We start from the raw sequence: 24,977 nt of genomic DNA, 5'->3' as shown, positions 1-24,977 counted from the left end.
TTAACTGTATGAATGTGACTCTTACCTTAAAAAGGTGAAAGCCACAACTCGCCACCTCAGCATCACGTAGCATTGAAAATCCAACTTTCCCACTCACAATTCTCCTCCTTCATGTGTGCCGAACTCATAATCATGTTATTTTACATATGACTTGAAGGCGTCATAAAATCAAAATATTGCCACCTATCGTCAGCGGACCTGAAGACACTGAAGGGGTGAAATACAAGGACAGACGCATAGACACCTTGACGACTTTTGTAACACTTGCCGTAAAATAGTTTTTGTTTCAACATGAGGCACATCATATGATGGATTACTCAAACATCATCTTAAGGTTAGCTAAGCTTTTGGAACAATATTTTCCTTTCCAAATCTCACAACATTACATACATTATTTTTTAGGTAAGGGGAGAATTCAGTTCAGAAAAGGATAGAAATGACCTTGTTTGTGAGATATTTCTCAAATGCTGCAACAAGATGGAACATGATTGATAACAAAGAAATATTTTGTCCACTACTGACCAAGTGGGAGCATATAGAGAACAAACAGAACCTAGGATACAACCTTGAAGTACGCTGCACTGTACACATTGCTACTGTATGAAAGCCAAAATGAACATACATATGAGCAGGATCCATTGTCATGACAAATTAGAACGTTGATACTGAACTGTAATCTTTCAAAGCATCATCCATATTTGCAGTCATTTCTCTGTTTTGATTTCAACCAGCTCACATCCATGTCGTATCTTTGATGTTTCACCTCCAGTTACTGGTTTCACTGTTTACATTTATTGCATTTTTGCACATACTGCACTACTGAACATAACTTGTATAGTATATTCTCATATTTATTGTGCCATTGTTATGTCTATACTACATGTACTGTGTGGGTGGTATCTGTGGGGTAGCTGTTGGATAGTCATGTCTACTGTCTAATGTCTACTGTGCCATGTCTACTGTGCCATTGCTATGTCTGTGTTATATTGTGAGGATGGTAACTGCTGGATAACTGAGTGTGCCGTAGCACAAGCATTTCATTGTATTTATTTACATGTGACAATAAACTGAACTTGAACTTTTGTTCTTCTGGCTGTCCTTTGTATGTACAATTTGATAACTGTCAATATTATGATTTTATCACATCTCTAAAAAGTTTAATTTTGACATGAAAAAATTTTGAAGATAAAATTGTCTGACTTGATGAGCTTTGATATCAACCCTAACACAATCACTGCTGGCATGAAACAGACTGGTGGATATTATTGAAGTTAAGCTATTTTTGCCCTTGGCATATAAAATAGATATTTGAGAAATTGTGAAACATAAAGCAGTATTTTTTGTTTGAACAATGAACTATGAATATGATTATGATTGAATTCAACATCTTGTAATGAAACCCTTTAAATGCAGTACAAAATATCACAGACTCCTACGTGATGGTTCTGCTAACAGAACAGTTGCTTACTTTTCTGTGGTGTGGGTAGTTTATTTTTCATATGGAATTTAAAATTGTACCTCAATAAATACTTGCACCTAGATAAAAATGTAATTGACAGTAATTTAGAAAATCCCGGATTGCAAGGGGTGACAGAGCATGGAAAGCGCAATTCTGCTGCAGACACAGTAAAATTCAAACATGACAGATTCAGCTTTTTTGAAATCTGAAATTTATTACGATAATGTCAGAAAGAGGACATCCCTTCCAGATTTGTTATCACTTTCTATATATCAAGTTAAACTGCCAGTATAAAGTGATCCAACATAGGTCAGGTCAGGTCAGATTAGAAAGTTAGTATTTGAATGTGTCCAGCAGACTACAGGAGGAGGTTCTTTGTGCATTTACTTACTATAGATCTCCTGTCCAGTTACCCAACAATCTGTAGTGTCTTTGCACATTAACACTTCAAAAAGGTGATGAAAACAGTTTTTCCTCCCATATAGGTCGATGATGGGACCATCAATATTTTACACAGAGGTATAAAGGATGACAAAACTGACATCATATCACCGAACCTTAAAAACAAAGGTTTAGTGGCTGCTGAAAGGTCTGCAAACCACTCACACATGAAGCAGAAGAAAACAAAACGCTGCTTCAAAACGTGTAGCAACTTTCCGCCCCGGTCCAAGCACATCTCAAATGATGCATAATAATATAATAAACTCTGGAGAGAAAAACTGGAGACCCAGACTGACTGCTCAAATTCACAGCGGTGGCTCAGACACGAGGAGAGAGGAAAGTTGAGCAGCTCCAGGGTTTATATTCAATGTCCTTAAGGAGAAACTCACAGTCACAAGATGAGTGTCAAGAGCTGGGTGTTGCTGAACAGCTGACTTCTTATGTAATGTCCTTCTGTCTTGGCGGCCGGTGAATGTTCCTCACCACACACTTCACCATCCACTCGATGCCTTCGTTGACCCCGTCCCTGCATCAGAATAGGTTTTTACTGCTCGCACACATTCTTGCATATGTTAGTTATGACACAACATTCAATATTATTGACCACGTCGACAATAAAGACCGCTCCAAAACTATTTTCTGTGGTTGATTTGTCGTCTAAGATACTCAAGCCCACGTCTTCGCTCCCTTTTTGTTTGCATTTTGAAAATGGCTGATGCTTGCAACAATTTTCAGGATTTCTCAAAATTAATGTGGTAATCATTTATTGAGCACAGTGCCAACTGTAGCCAGTGTGGACTAAACAGCGGTAGCAGTAATGATAATGATAAGTTCAGTTTCTATCACCTGGCGTAGATGGCGACTTGGCTGCACTGTTTAGATTTCTTCTGGAGCCGATTAATTGCTAAATCGCTATAATAATCATGAGATGAATCGATTATCAAAACAATTGTTTGTTGCAGCCCTACTTACCACCATACAGCTTTCATGATAAGAAGATAATTCATACAATTCACCATCTTTGTTTCAAAGGCAAAAGTGACAAGTCAGGCCAATTAATCTCAAATACTTTAACCTTTATTTTTTGGGGGAATCCATGCTTTTATTCCCTTGTATGTGTGCTGGCAAGGAATAGGCTACCTCCAGTATTTTTTTTTTTTAGGTACTTTAACCTTTATACCAGGAAATATTATTAAATAGTATAAGAGTCTTACCCTGTCAGGGCAGTACAAGGCTGGACGAGACAATCTCGCTTGCCGATCTTTGGAGCACAGTCACTGAAGGCTGTTTTAATGTCCGGCACTGACATACAGTTCTGAAAGGGACAGACACAAGACATGACTAACTACCAAGAGCACAAGGACCTGCCAAAGAATTGATTTACAATATATTTAGCTTACCAAGGGTGAGTTAGTGACCAAAAAAAAAAAAAGTTCTATACTGTACCGCTACATCCTGCTTATTAGCCAGCACAAGGAGTGGGACGCCATCTAAAGCCTCGCTGCTGATCATTTTCTCTGGAAGGGACGAGAACAAGAGCTGACGATGGCTTTTTGCAGTTTCATCAACAAAGACTGTGACAAGCAAATATTCTGTCCCATGATATTGGAAATTCACCGCATAGAAACACAAAACAGCACAGCAGACTTTTTCCCAGGTTTTTGAAAGTTGTACTGCCCATTCTGTCACATCACAGTGATCCATTAAACTCCATTTTTCTTTCAATGTTTGAAGGTTTATTGATGCAGGTAAAGTTCTCGGCTATTAGAGCTACAGTACAGCACACTCACACAATGTTTTTATTACTTGGACTTGACTGATTATGTATAATGTGGTGTGGTATTTTTATCTGTTCTAAGGTTGAAATGTTGAAGTGGCTGCATTTTCAAAATCTGACTAAATGTATATGCCATTTTCGTCAAAAGCTGTCAAATGCTGTCAAAAAGAACATTGTGGCAAACACAGATACTCACACAGTATAGGGCCACTGCATAAGGTATTACTGCATGATACTCACCAAAGGCCTCCTTGGATTCTGACAGACGCTCTTCATCAGTTGAATCGATCACATAGATCACTCCGTGGGACTCAGCGTAGTACTAAAGGATACGAACAGGATATCAGAGCAGGGTTCTGGGCTTAAAAACTCATCAACTTTACAGCTGACTGAGAACACAAATGACACTTTCAGCTCTGCACTGATGTTAATATGAATACTGATTGCAATCCATAAAATTTCATAAAAGGAAAGTTCTATTTGAAAGGTGAACATGTTAAATTTAAACTGGAAATGGCTTTTTTCCCTCCACTGTGCTGAAAACATACTGAACCATCACCCCAGAGCTGCAGTATATGTGAAGTCGGTAAATTGTTCCACCCTAGTAAGGATATCACAGTGTTGTACTTTTGCTTACTTTGTCCCACAGTGACTGGAGCTCGTCCTGACCTCCGAGATCCCAGAACATTAGGCGAGCCTTGCCCACATCGATTGTGCCAACTGTGAAGGAAGGTTAGACATCCACAACTTTGGCTGAGCATGAGAGCACTCGGAGGAAGCTAACCCACATACAATAAGACAACCTGCTTAAAGCCTTGAAAGCTTTATGAGCAGTTTTGTATGGTAACGCATAACTCAGTAACATGTTACAGAAATATTATGACTTTCCAGTAACAAGTAATGTAACACTATTTCAAATTCAGTGATAACAGTGCAGTTACTGATAAATATCAGTTTAAAGATTTGTTTTGGTCACAATTAGTCATTGTTCTTTCAGTTGAAAACTAGCTCAGATAACAAATGGTAGAAAAGTTGACTTTGACTATATTCGTCCAGTAAAAGGACGACAAGAACACTGGACATCAACACTGTTTGGTTTCCTGATCACTCACAAGAGAGGAAACTAACTGATCCTGATTTTAGAAGGGAAGAGAGGATAAAATCGCCAATTTTGGAGGTGTAACGGTGAATTAACAATTACAGCTCGCAGGGAGTTATATGTACAGTAACAATATTACTTTTGAAATGAGAATTTGAATTTTTTTTTTGAGTAACAAGCCCAACACTGTTCATGAGAGGCATAGTTGAGAATGGATTGGAACAACCCCTTACTGTTCAGGCCAACGGTAGTGGTGATCTTTGACAGACTCATTCCCTTGTAGTTCTTGCTGAACTTCGTTTTGGTCTGTTCCAGAAAGGTCTGCAGGAAAAGACAACAGTAGGCTTAGCAAAGCAATGATGTTATGAATAAAAAGTCCAGGTATGCACATTTATTTTACAATGAATCACAAGCCATAACTTCTTGTCTGCTGGTGCCCTATGTGGAGAGAACGCCATACCAAATAAACAAAAGTCTGTCAGTTTAATGGGTTTGCTTATCGGCAAAGATAGATACCCGGTGGAACATAAATTAAGACCTTTTTGGAATCGTTAGGTTCCACTGGTAAAATCGGCATACATCCAATACAACAAAAAAAGAGCTCAATTTCAATAAATCTGCAACTTTTAAAACGAGTTCACACTGCTCGCTACCTCCCACCGCGGTGTTTTCTGGTGGAAGGAGATTGTGGAAATAACAGGCGAACCAAATTGACATTTTAGTGAACAAGTGCTGCTATGGTTGGTGCATCTGCAGGTAGGCCTATGCCGAATTGAACAGTGGCTCATAAAGATTCGTAAAAGGTTTAAAGTCATGTTATAGCAGGGAAGTACTGCTGAAAGAAAGAACGACAACACTGAGTGGACGGACTTCTGAATGGTCTGGTCTGATGTTCTCTCCATACAAAACAAGGGGACGTATCGGGATGAACTAAGTTAATAGCTAGAGAAATACGGATGACAGCAGCACCACACAGACAATATAAGCCCAAGCAACAGTCAGCATCAGTATGGTGGCGAACTAGCCCCAAAGGGACTCTATATGGCTATGGGGCTAGGTGGCGAACCAACTAGCTACTATTTGTACTATTTGTAACGCAGACTGTTTCCTAACTTACCGTTTTTCCTGCATTATCCAGTCCAAGGATCAAAACGCAGTATTCGTCCTTTTGGAACATATACTTGTATAATCCAGATAGCAAAGTATACATCTTGAAAGAAATTGTAAACAACCCAAGTACTTGCTAACTCTGGCCAATGTTAGCTAGGTAGCTCAGCTGACATGCGAGGCCAAAAAGAGCGAGAGAGACCACTGAAGTCTCATGGCTGACCAAGCCGGAGTGAGACGTTTTAAAAACACGAGGGACTATCGATAGCAGATACATAAAATGAGTCTAAACAACGCAGCTACTTTTTTTTTTTTGTTAAACGTCGTTTCTCTCTTCCTTTTCGGCAGGGATGCTACGTGTAATCTACCCAGGTAGGAAATGAGGAATTGGGAATTATGGGAAATGAAGTAGGTCTCGTGTCTACCATGAACTCTATTCGCTTAGAACGACATTTCCCAGAGAGGATTTCGGTGTTTCTGTGCGTTACAGGGAGCGTAAGCAGGTTGGTTATTTCCACTGGTTCTCTAGAACAAGTAAAGGCGATAAATAAATAAATGAATACAATTAATGATTTGCAAAACAGATCATTTTGTGTGTGGGGAAAAATGGCCATGTAAACAATATAACAGAAAATTATAGTATGTTTTATTTTGTACAGAGCAAGCCAAAGAAGGCCATGGTAAAAATAAAAATCTACAAGAAAAATAGACTGACTTCGAACCTGAGTCTCCCCATATTAATGACATTTAACATCACCGCCCTAATAGGCAAGACAACAAATAATAATAAAATAATAATAATAAAAAGATTATGAATAGGCCTATACGTATATAAGGTTTTACCCTAGTTTAATACATGCTTAAATAGGATTTTTTGCTACTTTCACGTTATGTTGGAAGCCATCAAGATGCCGTGGTTGCAGTTTTCTGTGGACTTGTTTGCTCCATGATGATTATTGAGTAGCCTAACTTCTTGGCTCTTTGATATCCTTGGTTATGAGAATTGAGGAAGATGTTGGCAGCTGCGCACTATTTCTCTTGGCTGCCCCCTGGTGGAATGTTCCAGAAAGTGCAATATCATCAGTGCAATGCCATTTTGCCTTTGCATGGTGGTCAAGATATCGTTCAGATTGTCCCAAATCTGATTTCATCCACATCTGCCACACTCAGGTCCATGTTTTGATTATCATGGGGTTGTATATTCTTTTACCTTTTCAATAAAATCACAGAACAGTGTCATTTTTGCTTGAAACCTTTTGAGTTTGCCTCACAACACAAGGCAAAGTTCAGTTATATTGTGGAACAATATAGAGTTTGGGAGATGATGCATTTTATGTTAGAGGTTAGGGTTTGAGTTGAAAGTGATATTGGATTACTGTGGGAAGCTTTGATTGATTATAAGGACACCTCTGTTATTTTTATATGAATCAAATGCTCCTAGAACAACTTGTACAGTTATATGAGGATGAAAGGTCAGCTTAAGCAGCACAAACACTTTATACTGCTTTTCCTCTCTGCTCTCTGTCCTTGTTGATAAAGGATTGCCCACAAGTAGAAAAATGCATGGGATGATGACTATGCTCCACTATAACATTGCTGTAGTTAACCAGTTACATGTAGCTATGCAGTTCTATGCACCTACTTACTATTTTATATTTATTTGTCTCGAAATTCTCAGTTTACAGACTATGCTTGTGACTGGAAAAACATGTAATTAATGAATGTAAAATGTAATAACCAAGGTAAGATGGAGAAAAGTAACTGAGGGCAATGAACTACAATATGATGACAGATAAGACTTCTTTAAGAGATGATCCAAGACAAATTGTTATACTGTATGTAGGGTAAAGTAAACATTTCTTTCAAAATACGTTTCATTCTACATGTTCCGTTTTCAATGGGTGAAACATCCTCAGGGGTATTAAGCATTACAAGACAGTCTCACATTTGAAGAAGAATCCAGTGATTAGGAAAGACCAATCACTGCTTTACCATGAGCTGAAAATGGATAAAAATGTGAGGCTCCACTGCTGTTGCAGAAATGACTTTATTGATTACTTGAAATAATGAAATAATGAATTACTGATATAATGACTGATATGATAAGGTTGATTAATATGATAATTGATATAATAAAATGGATATAATGAATTGAGCTGATTGTTTAATTGTCGTCTGAACCCAGGACTTCCTCTTCTGATGCCTGAAAGAGAACAGCAGTGTTTCAGCATCTTGCAGCAGTCATGGTTCCAGCAGATGAATCAAACAGCAGATGAATCAAACAGCAGATGAATCAAACAGCTCAGTACCTCAAAAAAGGCATCTAGAAGCAGATCCAGAAGAGCGGCCTGGGACCTATTCTTTGGGACGCCCTTATGTGCTGATATTTATCCACCACCAGAGCAATGGACAGACTGTCATGAGAAAATTGTAAAATACATTATTTACATTTATATTCAGGATATTAAATGTTCCATACACCATATCCTGTTTACGACTATCCTGAATGAATGAATCAGATAGACATGCAATGGTAGACATACAATACAAATACACAATACAAAAACACATGAACCAAATAATTCAATCTATCATCATTGACGTGTGTGGGGGGGTATTAGCCTACATAAAAGAAAGATCATGTTTGTTAAAGATCCTTTTTGTTTTCTTCGCTTTATGGCTATTAATTTTTTCAATTGTTTTAAAATAGGCTTTCACGTCAGTTTTAAAAATACTAAAAGAAGGTTTGCTTGCTGACCATTTTGTTTTATGAATCAGGTATCTTCCCAATAAAATAAGGAGATTGATTATAAAGGAGATTTCATTGCCATATTGTCCTTATGAAAATAAAAAAGGATGTCCTTTTTGGTGAGATTGACATTCAGAGTTGGTTTTGTCTATAAGAAGTCCTGAAGTCCACTCCAAAGTTCTCTAACATAACAACATTTCCAAAATAAATGTTCAATTATTTCAGGGCAAGAATTACAAAATACACATTTGTCATCAGAGGCAACTTTGAATCTTTTTACAATATATGTTTTTACAGGAAACATTCTGTGATTAAGTTTATGACACTTCTTTCGCTTTGTTTAGTATACAATATTTATTTGGTACAGTGAAGACCTTATCCCAAAGAATCTGTCCCAAAGCCGGATTCCAGTATATTTTACAAATAGGAACACATGTATCCAGAGTAAGTTTCCGTAAGTATTTGTTATTGCATTTAGGGCTTAGAATATCCATTCCCTCTAATTTAATTGTAACAATAAAATCTAGTAGAGAAATCGAGGGGGTGTCTCCATAGAACCTAACAAGTTGGATCAAACCAAGAGAGATGGCTTCAGTTCTCTATGCACTGCCTCGTAGCACCTATGTCCTGCAGCACCAGAACTTAGCTTTATGGCACTTACTCTCGTTGTTGTCTCCTGAGTAGAACCTTGCTTGTGTTGTATTCAAATCTCATGTGTACGTGGCTTTGGATAAAAGCGTCTGCCAAATGGGAAATTGTAAATTGTAATGCAGAAATTGTATTTGGTTATAAAGTCGTCAAAGTTGTATACTTCACCCATACCATTAATGAATTGTTTAATAAAGATAACATCATGACTAAAGAGGATTTGGGAGAAAATTGATTTTCTCTTATGTATTATATTCTATATTCTTATATTCTGTCTGTGAAAATTGGAGAGTTTAACTGGGATTTTTCCTACATCAAAGGGGCATTTCAAGAGGAATTCTGTGGAATCTTGCAGTGATTTTTTTTTTAATGCTATGATATATATGATGTTTAGATTCAAAGTCCAATCCAAAAATAAAGATATTGTTAAACTAAATCAAATACGTGTCATATAGGCTATTTGTGATTGACATAAATTTAGACCTATCACAAATCAGAATACATCACTTGCGAGTTTTCAAGCAAGTTGGTGGGTCGGTAAACGGTGTTGAGTGATACTGCCATTGCCCGGCCAATTCGAGAGTTTGTGAGTAGCTTAGACTAGCCTAGAACTGTCATGGTGGTGTTTAAGTCTGCTTTAACGTTTGGGGCCTCCACTGCCACGTGAGAACTCGTTTTCAGCGTTAAAAAACATCTTTACCGATCACCGAAGGAGCATGCTTCATATGTGCAAAGCCCACCTGATTCAACCAGGTTTTGAAAGGGACTTGACTAAGAAATGCAGGGATGAGTGGAAGGACCATTTGCTGAGGAGATTCCATTCCACAGGAAAACAGCATCTCCAGCTTTATTAGCATCAACAAGGAGGCACGGAGGGTGGATGAGTAGACTATTTTCATTTTCATCTTGTCTGGTGTAGCTCTGTATTGCACGTATTTGTTTTTGCATTTGTGGGCCCCCCCATGTAAATCAGATGCCCTCTCTACAGATTTGCTCTGGTGCCAGGCCTGCTTGGGTTCCCTAGCAATTAACCTTGTCTTTCATTTTTTTCATTTTCCAGGTTCATGCAGAGATCCCATTGTTGTTGTGATCATGCCATTCACTAAGGCCTGACAAGCTGTGTGAAAATAAAACTGCACCAAAGTCTCATAATTCTTATGATACTGCCACTTGAACATGAGAAATAGGTGCAACACCCTTAACCAAATTAAAATTGTATTTTTTTAAATTCAGACAATTCCTGATTGTGAATGAGGCCATCAAATTAAAATGTACATTGTTTATAAAACCTAGAAACCTTTCATGTATTTTCAGGTGAAGAATATCTTATCAGTCCAAGCTGAAGTCCACTAGATGGCAACAAAACCCAAATAAAAGCGTTTCCAAAAAACATCTTTGTCTTAAATGTCTTATTGAAATTAAATTGATATCCATCACAGGCTGGCCTTGGCATATATCAGATATCCATTTATTTTATTTGTGCCTATATTACTCAAATAGTAGACTGGTTGGCATACAGTCACACTCCATGAAAATTATACAATTTAGGCTATAATTTATGATCTTATTTTATGTTGGACCATGGAAACTAACTTTGATTGTGTGGAATACTTTTTTAAGAGCAATGTGTGATTTCAACGATTATTAAATATCCGTGTCAGTATCAGCCGCCGGTCCTAGCCGTCTGATGGTGCGCTGCACCTGTTACTCCACACACCTAACATCTGTAATATATATATACCCTGAAAAGTCGGGGTTAACCCACTTTGGAATTTGCCTGTGTGAATCGTTTCTTAGCCCAGGGCTAAGAAGGCACTTAGCCCTGGGCTAAGCGCTGTGTGAAAACCAGCATAGATTTATAAAATCTTTGTCACACATAGACTCACATTCCAGTGATCTATTCTTTGGAAATCCCACGATACTGCCGCCAAAGCACGTTGAGGTTCACGTTGACGTGCATCTATTGATTTGGCAGGTTGGATGAAGAGTGATGTTGACTAGAATACCTTCTGAACACATTAAAAATGACTGGCCAATAAACTATGCTTATGTCATCACGCTTGACTGTATCCTATTATTTCCTGAAACTCAAGTATATTAGATGCAACCATGGATCCTACAGATTGCCACTGATCCATACTGATCCTATGTGTTAATTCACTTATTTATTCTTCTTATTTAGAATTTGTTATACTCCATTCTTATCTATTATACTCCATTAGATCTCCAGTGGCTTTAGGGATTTGCTGAAAAGTAAATATGTGATACTCAGCGGTCAGCGGTGGGGAAGGGGTGAATTTAATAATCTCTTATACAAGCATATCAAAATTGTGACTTTGACTTGTTTATTTACCTACCTGTAATCCCATTTTATTGAATGTATCTTTTTTTTTAATGAATATTGGATCTTTTAATGTCCAACTATAACTCATTATTTAATTGCTATGTTCATAGCAAAAAACTCTGTGTAAAGCAGTGCAGCAGATTTCCCGCCAAATCTGACATGGTGGCACACAATGTATAATACAGTGTAGAGGCTGGTAGAGGCTGACGGTTTTCTTGCTGATGGTCTCGTTTGTTTACAGTAATTATACTTATGTTTCAAACTTAATATGGTTATGATTTAATGATGTTCATTGTGTAAATGGAGACAATAAAATGAAAAAAAAAACAAAAAAAACCTTTTGAATATGATGCTCTTTGGGGGATTCTCCTAATTGTCCACAGTCTCATAGCATCTCACTTCCTTCACAGTACACCAGTGTCCAAACACTTTGTCCAGTACGAAACAAAATCACCTGTTACTCCACACACCTAACATCTGTAATAGCGTGGCTATTGCAAGGCTGACCACAACTAATCTTCCCGGAGGCGTTGTTCGCCCTCCCTTACTGTGCTCCGTCACAAGGGTGTGGCACCTCGTTACGTACGTCCTGCGCCGCACACACTTGTAGAACGTCTTTGGGTTTTCCGATCTCGGGTACAGTCCGTCCAGTTTGCGCGCGCAGAAGCCGCCGCTGGGATACACGACGGTGATGTTTTGGAAGCAGCCGTGGCCCGGTGTTTCTGCGCCGATCTGGGACGGGTGCTGTGTGGGCTGGGTGTGGTCAGGAGGGAGGGAGGAGGAGGAGGAGGAGGTGGTGGTGGTGGGGAGAGGGACAGCAGGAGTTGTTTGCTGTGGGATCCAGTCTAGGAAGAAATATATTGGGGAGATGCATCAAGTGGACTCTTCAATGTACATATTTAGTTAGTTTGCATGGTCTGATTCCCTTTAATTGTGGAGTAATCATGGCTGTCAGTTGGGTATGTAAGTATGCCATTTCCCATACCTTAGCCTACATGAGACAAAATTTAATCTTGTAGTTTTTATCTTTATAGTAGAGACCAAATTGGCACTCTATTTGGACGTCAAAAATCTAAAACAATGGTACCACTTTACTTGAATTGCTCATCATATGTGACTCATAAAAACATATTACATTATAACTTCATCAGAAAATGTCCTAGTACACTATAACACATCATGAATCTGGCACTAGCAGATTATGGGACTGTTCTAAGTAATATATTTAAAACTGGGGCTCATACTGTATATAACACACCATAAGCACATTAGAATGACATCACAGTGGGATCAGAAAATGTCTTAATACGCTACAATTCATTATGAATCTGGTATAGCCAGGTTATGAGGCTGTTATAGGAAGCTAAGTCTAAAGGAGCAAACGTTACTGAATGGATCTACAGTCACACCACAACAGTCTTTTCAGCTCGCACTCTTTTTCTAGCCTGGTTATTTTACATTTAGCCATTATTGCACACAGCTACTTCTCCAATACACTTCCATGATGACACCAGACATGGTTGATAGAACATTTGTGATGCAACTGCAAAGCCTCTATATTAAAGCCCTAACATCAGTGTTACATTCATGTATTTGGTATTATCCAAAAGATATTTTTTTCATCTGTCAGTTGAGCTAATACAATTCCTCAGAGGAACACAGTGAATAATGGAGCTGTTGAAACCTGATCCAAAATCTTGTCTGTTACAATGTATTATGTCATGCAACAGTTTTTCTGCAGCCCATAATAAATGTAAATGCATATGCACTGTGTCATACTGCACTTGTATCTGATCGCAGTTTAATCAGTATGAAGATTAGTATGGCTAACGAAGCATTTACAGCTCATAGTAAATGTAAATTTATATTAGTATTACTTGTCATGACAGATCATTTGATGTACTTTAGATGATATTATGAGTTCATGAAGAGAGAGAACACTGATAAGAAATCCACAGCTTATAAACAAAATAAATTTATAAATATTTCAGTAGCAGTATAAGACTGTATGGTGGCCTTACCTTTATTGAGTTGGCTTCTTAGATGTGATATCAGTGGATATGTACCCTGCCCACAGAACTGCCCAGAGAAGTCATCCATGTCCAGTGTCCACACAGCAGCCCCTCCAAGCTGCCTGCTCCTCAGATAGGCCACCTAGAAAACGAACGGGGGAAAGACACTGTGTCTGTTCAAATCTACAGGGGCTTTTTTAAAATATCTGTGTTCCCTTCCACAAGAGGGTCAAATACCTTGGCATCATAGCTCTTCTGGTTGTCAAAGCCGACCCACTCACCGCCTTTGACAGCGTAGGGAACTTTCTGACCATCAATCCACTGGACTGAAGTCCCTTTTAGGAAGGTGCAGGTCTAGGGAAGAAACAACAGGCATAAATATGTGTGGCAATATACTTCTGTAGTAGTAGTAGTAGCAGTAGTAGTAGTAGTAATAGCAGTAGTAGTAGCAGTAGTAGTAGTAACAGTAATAGAAGCAGTAGTAGTAGTAGTAGTAGCAGTAGTGGTAGTTGCAGTAGTAGTAGTAGTAGTAGTAGTAACAGTAGTAGAAGCAGCTGTAGAAGCAGTAGTAGTAGTTGTAGTAGTAGTAGTAGTAGCACTAGTAGTAATATGTTGATATTGCTATTGATATGATTATGTTGATATCTCTACTATATATGGATAGACTTGCTCCCAGCTCCTGTTACCTCATAGTAGGACCAGAGGCCAATCAGCTGGGTGTAGGGCCCAGGGGTGGCAGGGCCACTGACTGGGACACCCAGGCCTGTGAGTGTGGTGGAGAGGGTAAAAGAACGGCTATGGACAGGGAAGCCCAGCAACAGCTTCCCTGCTGGGGCTCCTCGGTCCAGCCAGTACTGCATAACAGAATCCTGGCAGGGAAGAAGGGGAAGGGCTGTTAGTGAGGTTATTTGTTTACCTGGGGAGTTGCTCTACTATGATCTTACCTAGCAAAGCATCGACCTGGGGCTTGTCTCACTTTCAATTAATGGGTGGCAAGATGGTAAGATTAGTGGGTTAATGAGCTAACTTTGAGCATAACTGACTTTTCGGTCTCATGCGAGTGGAAAGCTTTTAAGTGGGGGTACATCCCCGTGGTCACTTAGGCTGCACAGCTAACCTGTTCTGGACCAGGTTATGTTCAAGGCAAGCTATTGGATCCAAACAAACAGTCAAGTCTCTTGAAAAATGGCATCACCACTCCTAGAAGATCCCATGGACTTCACAGTAGGGTAGTGTTGACAGATAGCAAGAAAGGCTCTTCGCAGGGCACCAGCATTGGGGTCAGTTCATGAATGAACTCATCAATTCCAATTCAACTGAGGAATTGGAATTTGAAAAAAAAACATACAGGGAACAGAACTGGAATTTAATTGGAATTTAAGGAAGTTTAATTTAAATCATTGAAATTCTGTGATTCCATGTTTTTTTTTGTTTTTTCTTTCCACATATCTGAGATTACATGTAGTGTTATAAATTATCAATATTGAATACCATGAAATGGTTCTTTTCAGGTGGTATTTGATACATAACATGTAATTGTAATTGTCTTACAAGTGGAGTTTAATGGAATTTAATGGAACTCAGTTCTGTTTCCTCTCATTCCAATTCAGTTCCAATTCTGTTTCCTTAGAGCAATTCCAATTCCAGGAACTAATTTTTTTTTTTTTATTTACCATGCAGTTCATGAATAGCCCCAACCCTGCAGAGCACCCCTTTGCGTTGCCTGATGATTTATTACATAAAATGTTTTCTTACTATGTTGGCATTGTTTTCAGTGGCGAGTGTTCCCCGGTACAGTGGACTGTGGTGGGCTGTCACTCCATCTTGACCACCATGGAGGTCAAAGGTCTTAACACTGATTAAGTCCAGGTACCTAGACACACACACACACATACACAAAGAGGTGTTATTGGAAGAACATGTGATCATCTAATGACAAAACCATTAACTTTTATTCTGATTATTAATGTAAGCCTTACTTGGACATCCCAGCGATTTCATACCCCTTATCAATAACATCTGTTTCTGCTGCCACTGCTGCGAAGAGAATCAGTCGTGTGTTCCCACTTCCTTTACTCTCTGCTTCATAGGCCTCTGAAAGCTCCTAGAAGTCCAAGAAAATACACTTTAGAATTTAGGAAGTTACCTTAAAGGATAAGGCTGGTGTTTTTTAATGCAAACAGGTTTACCAGGTAGCAGTGATAGTGATGTGACATCAAAACCATGGACTTTTAAATGTTTTTATGATATCCCATTTCCCTGGTTTCCTCAGGATACAATCCAACTCTATGACACTACAACACTACGCAAAAACAACAAAATCTGTTATTCAAGCCAGCACTGCCCCCCCTCCCAGTCTCAGTCCCGTCCTTGTGGCTTTTATGAGTCTGAGAATGAATGACAATAGAATGAAAGGAAGTGTCCAAGTGTTGAACATCACGTTTCATGGAAATTGCCTGGTGTGACACAGATAACAAAACCTGAGGCTGCTCAATTGGGAATAGCCTAAACCTTTCCAAAGGAGGGTGGGCCTCTATATGTCTGCCTTAGGCGCCGCAGTATACAAAAAATTACCTGAAATGCTCTTTTAACTAGTCAACTTTAGATTTGGTTACATTGTTCCGTATCACGCTAGATGTAAACGTGTTAGGTTATGAACTGTCATTGCAGATTATGGAGTACAGACTGGGTTTTATGGCAAAGAGTCAACATCCAATACTTGAGGACAAATATAAAGCACAAGGTATCAGACCTCTAGTTGAGAACATAAATGATCAGCTGGTATCCTGCAGACTCTAGAGAAAAGTAATAGAGAGTCTCCAGCACCTTGCAGAGCAGAGTGAATCTCTTCTTGTCCTCAGGGGGACTTCCACGAGATCCAGGGTACTCCCAGTCCAGATCCAGACCATCAAATCCATGAGTCCTCAGGAACTTAATTGATGACTGGATGAATGTCTGACGGTTTGCTGCACTGGAAACCATGACAGAGAACCTAAGTGATGGGACAATAGTTTGATCAGAGGTGGACGACACTGACTGGAACAGATCTGGTTTTGAATACAAGGCTAATATTGGCCCAATATATTGACAAACCAATACATCAGCATAACCCTAACTTATAATTGCAAACCAATGCACTTAACAAAAATAATACTACTTTATCGACATTCTCCCCTTCCATCACCAGATGGAAGACTTTCATAAGGAATTATCAACAGAGATTAGACTCACTGGGATCCACCATGGCTCCCCTCTCTGACCGACAGTAAAGTCCTCAGCCTTGAGTTTCTGCTCATGGGTTACATGTGTGCGAGTAAGAGAGAAAGAAAATGATTGATTGCTTGACTGGTTGACTATATATAAGTTCTTTAGCTTTTAACACCATGTCTACTGTAGGCATACAACATATAGAGAGAACTTGACATTTTGAACATTTAATTCTTACCTGTTCTTGAGCTCATTGAATGATTTGTAGAGAGTTTTCTCATTCCACTCATATTCAGTGATCTCATTGGCATGGCTGATGATGGCGAAGGCATAGACCAGGTGGGTGCACAGGTAAGGGTCCACATTTTGTGGCAGGAATTTCCCTACTCCAGTTCTGTACTGCGACCAGTTGGTGAAATAACATACCAGCTTGGTTGTGGTTGCTGGGTTGAGGAAACAATGTATAGGTTGTTAAATGAAACAACACCTCCCATTATTGCCTATATGCAACAAAATAGGAAAGTATGTTACTCACCGATCTGAATGAAGAGTTGCAGGGCCACTGTAGGAGGCACAATTCAGATTCAAGTTCAATTAAATGCAAATGGGCTGTATTTCAATTTGCATAAATATATGTTTTTTTAATGTGCACATCAACACAAGATTGATTTTTCATTTTTGCAAAAAGTAATAATAATAATAATAATAATAAACTTTATTTGTATAGCACCTTTCATACAAGAAATGCAGCTCAAAGTGCTTTACAACAAAGAAATTACATGCATGAAAATAGACATAGAATGAGCATAACATAATATGGAAAATAAAACCCACTGAATAATAATAAAAATAAAGTTAAGAAATAGAGTACAATAGACAAGTAGCACAATAGACTAATGGAAAGATAGAAACAACAAAGGGAATTCTCACCAATTATGCTCGCTATTCCTGCATTCATCTCAGTCGTCTTTGCTTGCTTCTCAGTTTGAGCTCTGCAAATAAGGAAAGTCCCATCGTGTGGCAGCTCACGCCGTGGAAGAGAGACAGAATGGATACATGGGGTAACGTCACTCCAGCGCTACTTCTCACATTACTACGAGTCTCAGTATTCCACTGGCTGCAACATCTACCCAGCATACCTTATAATACACTTGTTCTCTGCAGAGACATAATGACAGGTGTGTGATGTATTGGACAGTGTCTGGGTCTGGGTGTGATGGCAGAGTTATAGTCACATGTCTTTTGTTGGACAGTGCATATCGGATGTAAAAGTGACGTGAACAACCATAAGCCGTCAAAAGAGTGATATTTAGGAAGAAATGGTATACACGTACATACTAAGAGGTTTCATTTCTATTTTCAGCCCCAAAATGAAATTACAATGCTGAAAATTGAAAAAAACTTTACATGACATAACTTTTTTAGGTTTTCATACATTTTTAAAACAGCAGTCCATTGTTTTGAAGCATTAAATATATTTGTAATATTTGTAACAGCCACTCGGAACTCACAGTATGTATAGAAATCTGTATGTTAATAATGATAAAATCTTTATGCCCTTCTCCCTTAACAGGAAGGACTGGATTAGACTGCTATTATTCTTTATGTTGTCCACAGAAACAAGAGTGACCCATTTTAATATTTTCACCTAGAGCACTTGTGACATTGAACCCATATATGAAACGCAACACCTACGCTGTACCTGTATCTTTTAATATCCATCGGTGTAATGGTGATATGCTGTTGGTGACATAGTGCTTGACAGACGTATGCAGGCAAGAAAAAGGAGATGTTATACTAAACTGTCATGCTTTCACCTCAAGGGTAAAGTTGCAGGACCAACCAGCAAAAACAGGGTGGATAGGCTACTGATGGAAGATGCATGGAAAAACAGCTATTGTTCAATCTAGCATTTTGATAGCATTTGATCTTATTACGCATTCTGTTAGTAAGGAGGAATTGTTGTGTGAATCTTGTGTGGTGGAAAATTCTACTATCATGAACTCAGTTCAATACAAAATGGCAAAACATAATTCAAATCTCCTAGAATGACGTCATGAGGAGGTCAGTCAATATCTGGGAGCCTTTGAGCGATGCTTGGGGAGCTACAGTCTGAGGATTTGTCATGAGACTCAGCTTTCACTATGGTTGAATACTTCTCACACCCTACTCACACCCTTTGTTGTGTGTTGACAATGTGAATCCCCTAACGTCCTCAAATAAACCTCTATGGGCCACTGCTACATTGTGGAGAGACTTAAGGGCCCTGCTGGAGCAAAAGCCATGTAGAAACATCAATTGGATGCCCATCGTGAGTTATTAACTGCTTAAATAAACTCATCATGAAAGTTGACCCCATGTAACATTATAGAATGCAACATCAGAGAATAAGTTTGGAAACATGAAGCCCAGTCAGTTGTAGGGAAGAAAATTTATGACGCATCTCACAACATTTATGATATTTTATACCAACCCTAAAAGCCATCTGGAAAGAATTATTTATGACCAAACAAGTAAATCCTAGGACATGAGCCCGTTGGTGCTCAAAAGTTTTGGAATTATAGTACGCCAAAATCAATATTTCTGAAAAAACGTATCTTAGAAAAAAAACTTATCTTAGATAATTGATCACTTAGACTGACAAATTGTTTTCTGTCATATATGAACATTTCTAGATGTCAGCATGAAAGAATCTCCACACATAAGGAGACTGACATGTTTGATTTTCCACATATTTTGAAGAAGTGCAAAATAAAGAACAGTGTTTGAACATGTTTTGCATGAAGCCTCAGGTTGGCTGTTGTGATTATTTCACAATGACTACTGGATATCTCATAAATGCCAACTTCATGGCTGTAATTACATAACAAACAGGTTTTTTTTGGAACTAACCCGGCTAATTCTTGGCCAGTGGCTGTTGATTTTGAATCACTTCAAGGCCTTCTGATATAGAGATGAAGGTAAATGCAAAATAAAGGCAACACTTTTGCAAAAGAGGCATACAAAGTATATTGAAAGCAGGTGCATCCACACAGATGTGGTCTCTTAGTTAATTAAGCAGTTAATATCCCATCATGATTAGGATCATGTATAAAAATGCTAGGTTGCCCATCATTTTGGCTCCCATGTCTCAAAGAAATATCTCTGCTGATTTCACAAGGACCAGTAGTTAAGATGATGTTGGTATGAAAGACTGAGGGAAAGACATCATCAAAGGGGAATCTATGGACAGAAGTGAAGAGTCCTTGACCATGATGTCCACCCATTGGTTTGAGATGAAAAACAGTCAGTTGACTGCAAACGTCAATCCGGGCAATTTACTAGAAAACAGTTCATGGAGAACTTCACAGAGAGGTTACTATTCACACAATTGTATTATTCGGTATTTTGTGCATGCTGTTAAACATAGGTGGTTTATTGTTTTGTCACCAGAGACTGGTAGTAAGACAAAACAGTCTGCAAGGTGAAAGAAGAGAAAGAGAAAATAAACCTGGTTTTCTAACTTTGCTTGTTGCATTTCTGTGTAACAGTTTGACTGTTGTAGGCTGTTGTTGGCTGTTTGTTCCCAACAAGGAAACTGTGCAGTGGTTGAAAATGCAAATGTCCAGGGAAAAAATATCCCAAAAGTAATAACATGTTCTTTTTTTATCAGTTAAAGCATTAAGATTAGAATTTGCTAAAAGAAAGACTGCATCAACATTTTGCAGAAAAACTGTTTATTTATTTTCTCAACAGAGTGAAAAAAGTGAACAAACCTAATTGCGAATCTACAATTTTTTTTTTCTTTTAATACAGCAGAGTTTTTTATTCCCAGATACCTTTTAGCAACAGATTAATACTTGATGTAATTTAATTTGTCAGATGTTAGATGTTTGCATTAGCATTTGCCTCGCACGTCATTGCTCAGGGCCAGACGCAGCACTTGCAGCCGTCATCAAAGATGGATCCAGATCCACACTGCCTCACATGGGTGATGCCACCAGCGCACATGTAGAAGGTGGTCTTGTCGTCTGGGTTGGCGTACAAGCCGTCTGGTTTGCCGTTACAGAAGCCAGTCCCTGGAGCGTGGGTGGTAGCGGTGGTGGTGGTGGGTGGAGGGGCGGGGGTGCTAACGCCAGGTTTGGGGGTGGTGGTAGGGGGCAGTGGGGGCAGCTCTAGATGGAGAAAAGAATGGAAAGGAAGATGAGCTTTACATTGAGGCCTGTGTGAATGTAAGGAACTGTGGGTGTGGTGCATGTGAAGCGGTAGCAATTCCTTTTTATGACACAAAGCTGCACTACACAATATCTTTATGGAAAAATAAATGATCTTAAGTGTAAAAGGAAAACTGTAGTAGAGAGGAATGTCTCTTGCCCCTGGATTGGGATTCGCTTTGCCCAAATGAAATTCTGGTGTCCGGTATGGACACTTCTTCACCCACAGTGAAGTGGTGAATCAAAATTTAAGAAATACAAACTGTTTCCTAAACAGCAGTGAGCTGAAGTCGAACTGAAGTTCAAACAATTTTCAAACAAAAATTGGAACAAGGAAAATTTTCTCAAAGACTTACCAATATCAAGAAGTTTGCGGAGATGTGAGAGCAGAGGGTGGCTGCCTTCTCCACAGAAACGTCCAGCAAAGTCATCCAGATCCAGCGCCCACACAAAGGCACCGCCGAACTTCTGCTCCTGCAGGTAGCGGACCTGCGTGGTGGAAACAGATAGAGAATGATACATCTGTGCCTTGGATATGATCTGGATGTGTGGAAAATATGGTATTGATGTGCCACCTACCTTGATCTCATAACTCTCCCTGGTATCGAATCCTACCCACTCACTGTTCTTGGTGGCATAGGGAACTTTCTGGTCTTCAATCCACTGAATTTTGGTGCCCTTCACAAAGCCGCAGATCTGAAAAAGGCAATGAAAAAAACTAAACTGAGAACAATTTATCCATACTTTACATATTAGGTTGATTCATCACCAATTGTAGTGGACCAGTTACGTTTCAGTATCTAGACATTACCTCATAGTAGGACCAGAAGCCAGCTTCACGTGTGTATGGTCCGGCTGATGCAGGGCCGCTAGCTGGGGCTCCAACACCAGTGTTTGATGATGTCAGACGGAAGGTACGACCATAAGCAGCAAAACCCATCCTCAGCTTCTCCACTGGGGTGCCGTTGTCTCTCCAGTACTTCATGGCATAGTCCTAAAGGAAGAATCAACAGACAAAAAGGTTGTAATTGAGGTTTAAATGCAAGACCATGCCTACTGTGATCAGGTTTTAGACATATATTACATATGAGACATGCATGACACAGATGTGCCAATTCCATCTCTTCATCTCATGCCTCTTGCTCTATTGGTTTAGTGTACTCGTATATATCCTTACAGTGTTGAAGTAGATAAGGTCACCCTTGTCCTGGGATCCACGAAACAGCGGGCTGTTGTGTCCGGTGAATTGCTCCCAAGTTCCATGGAAGTCATAGGTCATCACATTGATGAAGTTCAGATATCTGGAGACACATGAAAACACAGGCCGCATTCACACCAAGCATGTTTGGAGCGGTTTATTTGAACTCGGGTGGCACCAACTAAGTGCACTGAGATGCCTGAAAATGGAGGTCTCTGCTGTCTCTGCGGTGCGGTTCGTTACTGAGAACGTAATCCGGACCAGTAACAGGAAACATTATGGGTGTATGGAGACGAATGTTGACATATGATAGCCAAAAGTTCCTCATGCTTGGAAAACCTAGTATAACAAAATGAAGTCTGGATTGATGCGGATATTCAGCTATTACTTCATGTGTTCTTAACTGGTATGAACACCAGAGAAGAAGAGCGTAGACAAGTCCATCAAGCTTAGCTGAAGTTACACAGACTTCAAACTTTTCAACCATGGTTCAGACCAAAGAAAACAAACTGTAAGAGTGATTGCACCCACACACAATATCATTTGTTTTGATAATTTCCATTCCTTGTTGTTTAAGTAATGGCCATTCCAAAAGACTCACTTGGCAATCTCAGCGATTTCATATCCAGCATCAATGGTTCCCTTTCCTGCAGACACTGCAGCAGTCAGCATGAGCTGGTTGTTGCCAGTGGCTGCAGCCTCAGCTTCATAGGCAGCGACAAGTTCCTGTAAATGCACACAGCAGTTGATAAGACAGTTTCTAGTACACTCAGTACTAATAATTTGGTCCTCATTCAACATGAGATTAAAAGGTCAATGTTCCACCTGGCAGAGCAGAGTGAACCTCCTCTTGTCCTCTGGGGGACTTCCACGAGATCCAGGGTACTCCCAGTCCAGATCCAGACCATCAAATCCATGAGTCCTCAGGAATTTGATAGTAGATTGGATGAACTGCTGACGGTTGGCTGCATTGGACACTGTGATGGAGAACCTGGAGGAATTAAAATCAGTTGTAATAAGACCCATATATGGGGGTAAGTTCACAAAAAGTTGAAAATCAAATTATGTTTTCGCAGAGCAAATCAGAGATATTGACACCACTTGGATACTCACTGGGTTGAACCGAAGTTCCAACCTCCAACGGCCAGCAAAGTCTTCAGATGAGGATTCCTAAACACAGAAGAGATTATTGAGGAGGATTATTACATTCTCTATGTAGCACCAAATGTTTTCTATGCCTGGTAGAACAACACATTTTAAAGTGTACTCTAAGATAGTGCTGTCATGATAACTGAAATTTCACCTCCCTATAGGCCACTTACTTAGCCTTCAGGCCATTGAAGGACTTGTAGAGGACATCATCATTCCACTCATAGGTGATCAGCTCATTGTTGCTGTTGATCATGGCGAAGGCGTAGATCAGGGTGGTGCACAGGAAGGGGTCCACATTTTCTGGCTTGTACTTCCCTTGGTCAGGTCTGTACTGGGACCAGTTGGTGAAGTAGCACACCATCTGGGAGGCAGTTGCTGTGTTGTAGGGAGAAAGCAGATCTTGGGTCATTTATTTGTCAGAGATCTATTTTATCATAGTGCAGCTGTTACAGCAACGTCTTCATCAGCCAAATTCAGCCAGGGCAACCAGAAGTGGGACGCTTCCTTCCCCTATAGCTGGGTAATATGAAACACTGTCATTGTTTGGTAAAAGGTAAAAGTCATTTTGTGCAAATCAACACTGTTCTTTATTGAGAGGTATAAAATTTATCTAATGAAGATGAATTGTTGGGAAAATTGAACCATAAATCTTCACCGTAGATAACTTGTATAAAATCTCTTTGTATGCAAATGAGATTTGATGATGAGGAGAACTTACTTCTTACTTAGAATGTAAATTTGTTTTTAGAAAATCCTCCAACTGTGATTTGTCAAACGCAAGTCACTTCAATATTAACAGGCAATTATTAAGCAGTAAAGAAGATCACATTCTAATAAACTGATCATTAATTAATCAACTGATCATTAATTAGATCTATATGCCATCACCATGAATGCACTGTGGGACTGTGCACAACTTGGACTTGTTTTTTATTGAGTTACTGATTAATGTCTGAAGTAGAAAGAATAACTGTATGTTCAGACAAATATGAAGAGGTTGCACGACTTGCATGCTTGGACATTGTTGGCAATCCATAACTAAAAGTGAAAACTAGAATACTAATGTTATTTGTTTGAAAATACATGTAAGGCAAGCATCACTTACCCAGCTGGCATAATACCAGGCACAGGCCTATGGAAAGAGAGAGAGACACTTGATGTCAAAAACTGGTTGTAATCATACACCCACTCTACAGATGGTTCAATTCTGTACTGGTTTTCAGAAGATGAGTAACATCAAAGTTATAGTAATGAGTAACAATGAGTCACCTGCAAGAATGGTGAGCTTGGTCATCTTGATCTCTAAGCTGACAGCTTCAGGTTTTTACTGTAACACAACAAGATGAAGAAGGATGTTTAAACATGTTAGCAAAGAGAGGCAAAATTCTACAGAATTCGGACTAATTTTTCTGTAATATTTGAACCTTTGCATTCAGATCTCTTCAACATGCATAATGAACCAATAATTAAATTGGTTTAAGCAAACATGGACTACATGACCCATAAAGAAACTAAAACAAAAATTAGACTTTACATATAATGGTTCAATAGAGATATAAATGACCAATTCTATTATTTTAATTAATAAGAA

General features: G+C 39.1%; 3 protein-coding genes across 3 annotated transcripts; all 3 read right to left on the bottom strand.

Annotated features, from left to right (window-relative positions):
- Positions 1-1,383: 1,383 nt before the first annotated feature.
- arfrp1 (ADP-ribosylation factor related protein 1) lies at positions 1,384-6,261 on the bottom strand. The gene is made up of 7 exons (XM_071530189.1): positions 5,894-6,261; positions 5,010-5,097; positions 4,315-4,397; positions 3,918-3,999; positions 3,347-3,417; positions 3,115-3,215; positions 1,384-2,426 (listed from the first exon to the last, which is right to left on the bottom strand). The coding sequence occupies exons 1-7, from the start codon at positions 5,984-5,986 to the stop codon at positions 2,339-2,341; spliced, it is 606 nt and encodes a 201-aa protein (XP_071386290.1). The 5' UTR covers positions 5,987-6,261; the 3' UTR covers positions 1,384-2,338.
- Positions 6,262-12,202: 5,941 nt separating this feature from the next.
- Positions 12,203-17,857, bottom strand: LOC139653199 (chitinase-3-like protein 1). The gene is made up of 11 exons (XM_071530173.1): positions 17,821-17,857; positions 17,379-17,405; positions 17,082-17,286; positions 16,868-16,924; positions 16,463-16,628; positions 15,616-15,740; positions 15,392-15,509; positions 14,323-14,505; positions 13,874-13,990; positions 13,664-13,778; positions 12,203-12,450 (listed from the first exon to the last, which is right to left on the bottom strand). Exons 1-11 carry the CDS (start codon positions 17,855-17,857, stop codon positions 12,203-12,205), a joined length of 1,398 nt encoding a protein of 465 aa, XP_071386274.1.
- A 2,889-nt stretch (positions 17,858-20,746) lies between these two features.
- Positions 20,747-24,680, bottom strand: LOC139653197 (acidic mammalian chitinase-like). The gene is made up of 11 exons (XM_071530171.1): positions 24,656-24,680; positions 24,492-24,518; positions 23,557-23,761; positions 23,348-23,404; positions 23,060-23,225; positions 22,836-22,960; positions 22,214-22,337; positions 21,848-22,030; positions 21,616-21,732; positions 21,393-21,525; positions 20,747-20,997 (listed from the first exon to the last, which is right to left on the bottom strand). The coding sequence occupies exons 1-11, from the start codon at positions 24,678-24,680 to the stop codon at positions 20,747-20,749; spliced, it is 1,413 nt and encodes a 470-aa protein (XP_071386272.1).
- Between the last annotated feature and the right edge of the window lie 297 nt (positions 24,681-24,977).

The sequence above is a fragment of the Centroberyx affinis genome, unplaced genomic scaffold (genome assembly GCF_046629955.1).
Source record: "Centroberyx affinis isolate AG114_WGS23_722 - 3 ecotype Tasmania unplaced genomic scaffold, CSIRO-AGI_Caff_v1 ptg001895l_1, whole genome shotgun sequence".
NCBI classification, from domain to species: domain Eukaryota; kingdom Metazoa; phylum Chordata; class Actinopteri; order Beryciformes; family Berycidae; genus Centroberyx; species Centroberyx affinis.
This window is presented reverse-complemented; position numbering and strand designations above follow the sequence as displayed.